The 9298-nt window shown below is 46.8% G+C and overlaps 2 protein-coding genes across 2 annotated transcripts; one reads left to right on the top strand and one right to left on the bottom strand.

The window, feature by feature from the left end:
- Positions 1 to 2319: 2319 nt before the first annotated feature.
- LOC147976403 (uncharacterized) lies at positions 2320 to 6294 on the top strand. Its single transcript, XM_087518771.1, has 7 exons — positions 2320 to 2475; positions 3335 to 3682; positions 3872 to 4099; positions 4185 to 4539; positions 4623 to 4747; positions 4867 to 5002; positions 5795 to 6294. Exons 2-7 carry the CDS (start codon positions 3339 to 3341, stop codon positions 6032 to 6034), a joined length of 1428 nt encoding a protein of 475 aa, XP_087374897.1. The 5' UTR covers positions 2320 to 2475; positions 3335 to 3338; the 3' UTR covers positions 6035 to 6294.
- Positions 6295 to 7193: 899 nt separating this feature from the next.
- LOC147976402 (transcription factor DIVARICATA-like) lies at positions 7194 to 8806 on the bottom strand. Its single transcript, XM_087519768.1, has 2 exons — positions 8102 to 8806; positions 7194 to 7563 (listed from the first exon to the last, which is right to left on the bottom strand). The coding sequence occupies exons 1-2, from the start codon at positions 8626 to 8628 to the stop codon at positions 7317 to 7319; spliced, it is 774 nt and encodes a 257-aa protein (XP_087375894.1). The 5' UTR covers positions 8629 to 8806; the 3' UTR covers positions 7194 to 7316.
- Positions 8807 to 9298: the final 492 nt, after the last annotated feature.

The following is a 9298-nucleotide window of genomic DNA, read 5'->3' as shown; positions in this document are numbered from 1 at the left end:
AATTAATGGTAGAGGTGATGCTTGAATCTGGGCTGGCTAGACCACCACAACCGTCTTAAATCCCGCGCATTATCTAGAGATTGCGAAAAAATGGTGTACAATGGATTGTCTCTTAATCTTGTCATACTTATTCTTAAAAATGTACTTATTTCTAAAATATGATGGGAGATTTGCTTCTAAGAGATTATCTTTTAACTAAGAGAAGAAAAAAATCTTGTGATTTCTCTTTACCCCATCTTAACATTTACTTATTTTACGTGTCACTACTAAGATAGCACCATTGTAGATGCCCCAAGATCATCTACAACCAGGCCCTTATCTGTCACAAACGTTCGGGCGGCCTGTGCGGTCATTGACTAGATAGAAAAGCGCCACCCAGTCAGACCATGAATAGTCAGCCCAAACGTCTGGGCTGGCCGGCACCCCCATGCCCATCCCATATCTGGGCTAGATATGGAGCGGACCGGACGCCACCGCCACATTAGACCAGCCCACGTTGGCTCGAAGAGGGAATCGAACCCTCAACACCGTGGTCCGTAGCCACATGCTCTACCGAATCTCTTCCAGGGGTACCCCTTCATTTCAGGTCTACAAGATGAGAAAGCGCCTTTGCCTCACGTTGTCCCCATCTTGTCCCCATAAATATCCTACCCAGAAGGTAAATCCTAGTCAAACACCCACTCTCTCAACCACTCCACTCCACTATCCGTCTCCCCTTCCTCCCCCTCTCCTCCACCATGGCCCATAATAGATCCGACAGCGAATCCGATGAGATCGACTGGGCGGTGCTTGCCAGGGAGGACTACAGCTCATCCTCGTCGGACTACAAGGAACTCACGATCCACATTGCTCTCCGCCACTCGCAGATGGACAGGGGCAGGAGCTCCTCCTTAACGACATCCTTGACGCCCTGAAGGGGCAACTACAGCATCGCGTCGGCCCACGCCTTCCCCTGTCAGGCGGCAAGGCGATCATTTGGGCCCAGCATTGACAGCCCCTGCTACTCCCGGGCAGCGCAGGGTGCTTGTGCTCGCACCTCCGAGGATGCGGTCGTGGCTACCGATTGTGAAGTCCCTCATGTTACATGCATTTGTATAGACTTGGGGGCGGATATTTGAGGACGACAGTTGCGGAAGAGAAAATATGGGATGCCTGTGCACTGCCCGCAAATGTGTCCGCAGATGTATAGGCCCTAAATTAGGCAATCGTGCTTGCACTAGGTATTTACTTTGGTAAATGTTTGTGTATTACTGATCAGGCGAGTCTTAGGCCCGTCGCGTCATGTTTGATCCACAAGGATCATGCGTCTATCAAGCATCGTCTTCCCTAGATTTTTTTCTCTACAACCGCAGCGAACATCTTTTTTGGCTGGAAACGTGACGAGGGTTGCAACCGACGTGCTAAGGAGCTACAAGCCCTTTGACAGATGTTACAACCATGGACGATGGCCAGCGACGACGAATGCTACAACCATGGTCGGGCATTCAACCTGGTGCCGCCGCACAAGAAGGCGAGGGGCAAAGGAAAGTAGATGATGCGGGAACCAGATCAGACGGTTGTGTTTCGCTTAATCGAGTGGCTGTGCAGTGGCCGGCCCAAATTTGGACCGGTGCGACCGACGCCTAGCATGCGGCATTTAATTTTCACTTCAAACATAACAAATTTGTTAAATTGTTGGGAGTATTAAAGTAGGAGCAATGCTATACCTACGTAATGTTTGTTACGTATCTTACGTATGAGCTGATTTGCCAGATTTTTATTGGCCATTAGTTGGGGACGCGGGCCCACTCTTAAAATTAGGGGGGCAGTTTGATTAGTGGGGAATGGGATTACGTACGTTGCGTAGAAGTTGTACGTAGGTGTAGCATCGAAAATGCTAGACCTACGTACAGCTGTTACGTGACTTACGTAAACTTCCATTCCATCTAACTAAACACTCCCCCCTGATTCTTAGGGTAGGCCCCAGCCTCCGCTAATGTCTAATCAAAGACAGCTAAATCACCCCATACGTAAGGTACGTAAAAACCTTTTCGTAGGTGTAGCATTGCTGCACAGACAAATGTGCCTAGCCACGTGGAGCACAAAACAACTGGGTCAGGCCGCCATGTCATCCCCCAACCTTAAAGCGTGCCTTTTCCACACCCTTGTCCTCGCCCAAGACGCATAGCGAGCTTTCTGTTAGTCCTACTACCTGCTCCACGTCACAGGACCCCATCCGAGGCGTCTGCTCCCGATCCGACGGCCCCGAGTGCCAACGGCCCTCTGTCCCGCCTCGCGCCCCCACCTGCTGCTCCCGTGCGTCTCCCTCTAAAACCCACGCGCTCCTCTTCCTGCACTCTCGTCTCGTGTTCCTCGGCATCTCCCTCCCTCCTTCCTCGGCCTTGGGTCTCACGCCCCCTCGTCAACCGCGGCGGCGGCGGCGGCGGCGGCGAACAGCCTTCCTCTCCCCTCGGCGTCGGGTCTCCCGTCGGCCAGGTAAGGCCGCTTGCTAATGCCTCCTCGCCTCCCCTCTCCCGCCTGGATCTCCAGCCTGCAGTTTCAGAGTTTCAGATTCGGCCGTTGCTCGTTAGAATTGCGATTTCGCATCGATTAGCTGCATGATGGGAGATGCAGCTGGTCCGGTGGCATGGAACGAGTGTTTACACGGTAGTGGTGCTAGCTAAATTTGTCTGGCATCCGGCCTTTTCTTCTTCGTCGGGATTGGGAAGGTAGGATCTAGGCTGACGATCATTGCGTGCACAGTAGTCATCATAACATCAATCTGAGCTGTTAGGTTTCCATTGGTGAGAGTTACAGTGGCTAGCTACTAGTAGTTTTCTCCGATCAATTATTCGGCGTGTGATTCATCTCTGTATGTTACTGAGATGGGCAGGAAAATGATTCAGATATTTGCGAATCATAGGCTTTATTTCGTGCAGATTGGTTCTAGCCCGCGTTGCTCGTATGAGGCAGTGGGCATTTTGTTTCGCTCGCCCTATTAACCGTGATGTAGAATTATGATTATTTGATGTAGCGAACATAGGATCCTGCCTGCACATTTTGAAGCAACACTCATGTGCTGATTTGTACTGAACTCTGTTTGTGTTTTCTCTTGAATTTTAGGCTTACTGTACCCTGAATGTAAGATGTTATTACAATGTTGGTAGCTTCACTCGTGTTCCAGTCAAATAGACCCTTCTTAACTTAAATTATAATCAGTTGTTGCCTTTGCCTGTGGTGTGCTATATTAGTTCTACCAAGTTGAGGGTTTCGTACAGTTTTCCAGGTTACTTTGTACTTCAGTTTTCTGTTTGCATCGAGAAATGTTGATTTATTTTTCTTTTCGTCAACACAGGACCATGGCTGGCGGCTTTAGAGTGCTGCATCTTGTGAGGCCCTTTCTGGGTTTCTTACCGGAAGTACAGAGTGCTGATAGGAGAATTCCATTCAGAGAGAAACTCATCTACACCGTTATTTCCCTCTTCATTTTCCTAGTGTGCAGCCAGCTCCCGCTCTATGGCATCCATTCAACTACTGGAGCTGACCCTTTCTACTGGTTGCGTGCTATTCTTGCATCAAACCGTGGTACTGTTATGGAGCTGGGTATCACTCCAATTGTGACATCTGGAATGGTGATGCAACTTCTGGTAGGATCAAAGATCATTGAAGTTGACAACAGTGTGAGAGAGGATCGTGCACTTCTGTAAGTACTAAAATGGCAATATCTCCTTGTTGTGTACATGTTGATTGATTCTGTTCCAATAATCTGATCAGTGAAAAGTCTTAACATCTATTCAAGGAATAAGAAACGGGAATAATTAAAAGATCCCTTGCTCTTGTTTCCTGTATCCGATGATGGTCCTCTGATGCATAGTACCTTTTTCTTACTCAGGAATGGTGCACAAAAGTTGCTTGGTATCCTGATTGCTATTGGAGAAGCTGTGGCATATGTCTTGTCTGGAATGTATGGCAGTGTAAGCCAACTAGGAACAGGGAATGCTATTCTCATTATACTTCAGCTTTTCTTTGCTGGCATCATTGTCATCTGTCTGGATGAACTTCTCCAGAAAGGATATGGTTTGGGTTCTGGCATTTCTCTATTCATCGCTACCAACATCTGGTAACCTTACTGAATTTTATTTCACTTTGGTCATTCAAATATTGCTCTGTGATTCATTGGCTCATGGTAAACTTTTGTCATACAGTGAGAATATCATCTGGAAGGCGTTTAGCCCCACAACCATCAACAGCGGACGTGGTGCTGAATTTGAAGGGGCTGTCATTGGATTGTTCCATCTGTTGATTACCAGAACTGACAAAGTCCGTGCCCTACGTGAGGCTTTCTACCGCCAGAATCTTCCAAACGTGACCAACTTACTTGCTACTGTCCTGGTCTTCCTCATTGTTATCTATTTCCAAGGCTTCCGTGTTGTGCTTCCAGTGAGATCAAGGAATGCCCGTGGGCAGCAGGGTTCATATCCAATTAAACTGTTTTACACATCGAATATGCCCATCATCCTGCACTCTGCGCTGATTACCAACCTCTACTTTATATCTCAGGTACTAATGTTGATTCCAGTGCTTTTGTTCTAAATTGCTGTATGTATGTGAAAGTGCTAACACGTTTTTTATTGCTATTGCAGCTTCTTTACAAGAAGTTCAGTGGCAACTTCCTGGTTAACCTTCTCGGTATATGGAAGGAATCTGAGTATTCAGGCCATTCTATTCCCGTTGGTGGTCTTGCATACTATGTAACTGCCCCATCAAGGTGGATAACTAGTTTTTTTTTACATTAACCTGTTCTTATCATGCTTTTGGTCTCTTTTACTCCGTCACAACACACACTGTTCTTGATATACTTATCTGAACATGTTGGAAACCGTGCAGTTTGGCTGATGTTGTCGCAAATCCATTCCATGCGCTGTTCTATGTGGTCTTCATGCTGTCAGCTTGCGCTCTCTTCTCAAAGACATGGATCGAAGTTTCTGGTTCATCGGCGAGGGATGTTGCTAGGCAGCTCAAGGTAAATGCTCTTTGTACATATAGCATATAGTTGCAAATTCTAGTTGCATATAGTTTTAATTATGTTTTGGCATATGTCCTACCCGTTAAACAGGTGGAAGTAAAGTTCTTCCATCTACTACTTACTGTTCCTGGCTGTGTTCCATTGTAAATTGTAGTTCTAAAATTTATTCAAAATGTTACTGATTGATGTCATTCTGTAGTTTTACTTATACCTAATAGGATGCCATGAGAAATTACATGACAACCCTTGCCTTTAGTCCTCTATGATGCAGGATCTGTATCTGTCATTTATTGGTTTGTAAGATTGTCTCAGTAAATATTTTCATCTATGGTGTTACACTGTACTGTTCTGAAGTCTGAACAGTAGAACATGTTGTTTGGATGAGCATCATCTAGTTTTATCATTTGATACATTTGAAGTACACCAAATGTAGAATGTACAGCTGATTTTTAGATGGATCATTTTTTTGTGATGGTAGATAGATTGTTGCACCACTAAGATTAGTCTCCAAGGGACTTTGTTGGAAAGAATATTTCTGAGCGACATAGTTTACAAAATGCCATTATTTTTGTGCATCTAGTGTTTTGGTACAAGATGTGCTAAGTGAACCATTATTATTTGCCTTCTGAGCCTAGAAGTTTCAGTTATATGCTAGGGGCATCGATATCTACCATTTGTAGCTACTAGTTAACTAAAACTGTTATATGCAGTGATGTACTGCCTGTAGTTGGTTTTGCACATGAATGCAAGAGCTGACTGAAAAAGCTTCTAATTTTGGCAACTGAACAGGAACAACAAATGGTGATGCCAGGCCATCGCGAGTCAAACTTGGAGAGGGAGTTGAACAGATACATCCCCACTGCTGCTGCATTTGGAGGAGTGTGCATTGGCGCGTTGACAGTCCTAGCTGATTTCATGGGTGCAATCGGTTCAGGAACCGGTATACTGCTCGCTGTCACCATCATATACCAATACTTCGAGACTTTCGAGAAGGAAAGGGCGACCGAGCTTGGTTTCTTCGGCTTCTGATCAAGGACTGTAATATGATGTTATTGCTAGCTGGACCTTGTTGCAAGCCGTAATACTACTGTCTGGGGACCTTGGATTTAGAAATTGTAGCAGAGTCTGCGTGTGTTTGTCTTCAGGCGCATGGTGGCATGTACATCGGCCAAGTGCAGCCATGGCCAATTAGCCACCATGTGTTTGTGTTCAGTGGTCTGCTGAGTTTTGGCTATCCTAGTAACTTTTGAAGTAAATTGTATATTACAGTTTTATTTGTTTTGTCGCAATCCTCAGTAGTCCATACTAACCTCTCTGAATTTGCCAACAGTTGGTAAACTTTCTGATATATCCGGACATTGGGCTGCTGCATGCATCGTCCTATTTTATATCTTGGTTAACTGCATCCGAGAATCAGTAAAAATCGATATGCTAGTTGACTGAACATGATTCCAACTCGGAAGTGTCATAGTGATGGACGCCTCCAAATTATTATTACTTCCTCCTAATTGAAGTTCTGGGTTTTCCAAGTCAAACTTGTTTATAGAAAACCAAATTATTGTTGTTTTTGAATAAAAGGGGTTTCCCCCCATTCCATTTCAGATTGAATGAAACCAAACAGCGTACGAAGCTAGTCCCTCCGCCGCATAATATAAGAGCGTTTTTGACATTATACTAGTGTCAGAAATGCTCTTATATTATGAGACGTGGGACGGAGGGAGTACAATATTCAGTAATTACATTAATTGACTGACATCTTTCTGGACTTCTTGTACAGTCTCAGTTTAAGAAAATTAAGCAACTACACATGATTAAAACCATAGGAACTTCTTTTAGTACATCAACTAGTCAGGTTAAGCAAAACTAGTCATGTCTTTGTCTGAAGATAAAGCCAACCCAGTACTAGCAGGTAAACCAGAGAAAGCATCAGGTATCCTTGAAGCAAAATGATCCGGTCTTTTGTGTTCGTGGATCTATTTGGATCCAGTCTTCGTTAGTCTGTTTTCGTGTATCTGTTTTGGTGCGCTGGTTTCTTTAGGATCTTGGCACAACGACTTTCCGACTATCTATACTACAATAAAGTTTGCCCGGGTTCAGTGAAGGAGGGCGATGCCGGTGGCGCTTCTTCGGCTTTATGGACATGGATATAATTTCTATTACCTTTTGTATTCTTTGTACTGCTGTAATGTTTGATGAATATATCAGAATATTTTCCGAAAAAATATACAATTTTCAAAGTTTAGGACCGTGTTTTGCATTTTGTCCCGGGGCCTCAAATTCCTGGAGACGGCCGTGGTCCCCACCTGACGACTCAGCATCCACCTCCAGCTTCGCCTGCAGCTGCAGCTGACTGCTCGCCGGCAGGGCTCGGTGCGTCGTCGTCGTTGATGTCATGGATGCTCGGCCGCTTGCACTCGTTGCGGCGTAGCTTCTCCTGCCTGATGTTGTACTTTTGGTAGTGGCTCGCGATCTGGGACGCGTTCCTCGTCGGCACGAACTCCCGGGCCAGCTTCTGCCACTTGCCTACGCCGTGTTCTCTGATCCCCGCCAAGAACAGCCTGCGGATAATCAGGTGATCAGCATTGGTCGGGGGCGTGGGTAATTCCATCGTTTGATTCGTGTGCCAAGAATTCAAAACTAATGATGAAACAACATCTAAGAGTCCAAACTAATTAAAATGGAAATGCTAAAATTTCATGTCAGATTTAGGCATGTCAAATTAAACTTTCTCATGGCAATTTATATTGACGCAATGATGGCAAATTTAATTCGATAGCACGTTATTTTCTGACAAAAAATGAACTAGGACACCATGCTCGTTAACTAAAATGTTCATTCTGGACGAACATAATTTGTCATAAAAAACGTTTGACTTGTCATGCTTAAAAATCCGAAGTTCGTTGGATATTCAGGTCCAACTCAAAAGCAATTCCATAATAAAAAAACTAACAAGACAACTACGAAATACTCCTTCGTGTCAAAATAAATGTCTTAACTTTATACTAATTTTAATAAAAAAGTTATACTAAGATAAAATTGAGACATTTATTTTGGGACAGAAAGATTATAGGTCTCGTAGCACGACCGGTTACGTACCTGTGCTCGTCTGGGGTCCATGGCACGGCCCTGTTTTTCTCGTGGGCAGAGTCCTTCGTTTTCCTTCCACGTTTCCGTGTCCCTCCCAGCATATCGCCGCCAGCCGAGCGCGCCGGCGCCCCAGCGCCCTCTCCAACCCCACCCCCGGCCCTTGCCGACGCCGCCTCGCCGTCTGCCGGTGCGCCAGCATCCTCCTTTCCACCGGTCCGCTCACCATGGCCGACGGCGGCTACCGCCGGCTCGCGGCCGGTCAGCGCACGCCCAGCAGGCTGCCGCGAACCCCACTCGGGCGGCGTCTCCACCCCTGGCGCCTCAAGCACGCGCCGCAGCTCGGCGACCAAGGACTCGTGCCGCCGGCGCGCCTCGTCCGGAGTCTTGCCGCCGAGGTGCTCGGCGATGCGATCCCATTGCGGGTACATGCGAGGGAGCAGCAGCTCCAGCAGCTTGTCCTTCTGCCGCGTCCAGCCGGACGGCTCCGGCGCCGGCGGGTGCGAGTTAGCTGCTGGTGGCGGCGGGTCGACGTGCATGGCTGAGGAGGCTGGTAACCAGGCTGCCGGAACGCCGCCGTCAGTGCACGCGTGGTGTATGGAAAGTCGTTGTAGGCTGGCGGCTTGTTATATTTGTGCAAGTTAAAGCTTCCGCGGCGGCGGACTCCAGCGTTCTTAACCGTTTAGGCACGCAGTTTAGGGTTTCGAAGAAAAGAAAAGACACGATTTTGGGATGAATCCGACCCGGCGGACTGATTCTTCTCTCTCGCCCGGTCTATCGCACCGCCTCCAGAGCGAGGGTTAGATGTAAATGGCAAATAAACGATGTCCGCAAGTCCCGTTTAATTAGCTTCACCTAGCTTCATAGTTTATTTTCTCGGAAAGAAAAACAAAATTTTAAACGGTAGATTATATAGTGGTTTAAACGGTATTAAACGGGACCCGGTTGACCTCCCTGGGCCTACACCCCTCCACCGCCTCTCGCTTCCTTCTCGAGCACCTCCTCGCCCCGCCTTGAGCTTGCACGACTATCCCCGCCCCACCTTGCTCCTGCTCCCCCGTCCTCACTCTCACAAGGCGGAATGTTAATGATGAGAACTTCCTCCTCAAAGCTTTCGCCCCGCTTTATATGTTGCCTTACTCTCACAAGGCGGAATGTCGATGATGAGAACTTCCTCCTCAAAGCTTTCGCCCAGCTTTATATATAAAG

Source organism: Triticum urartu, chromosome 4A (assembly GCF_056163025.1).
Source record: "Triticum urartu cultivar PI428250 chromosome 4A, HENAU_Tu73, whole genome shotgun sequence".
Classification (NCBI taxonomy): domain Eukaryota; kingdom Viridiplantae; phylum Streptophyta; class Magnoliopsida; order Poales; family Poaceae; genus Triticum; species Triticum urartu.
This window is presented reverse-complemented; position numbering and strand designations above follow the sequence as displayed.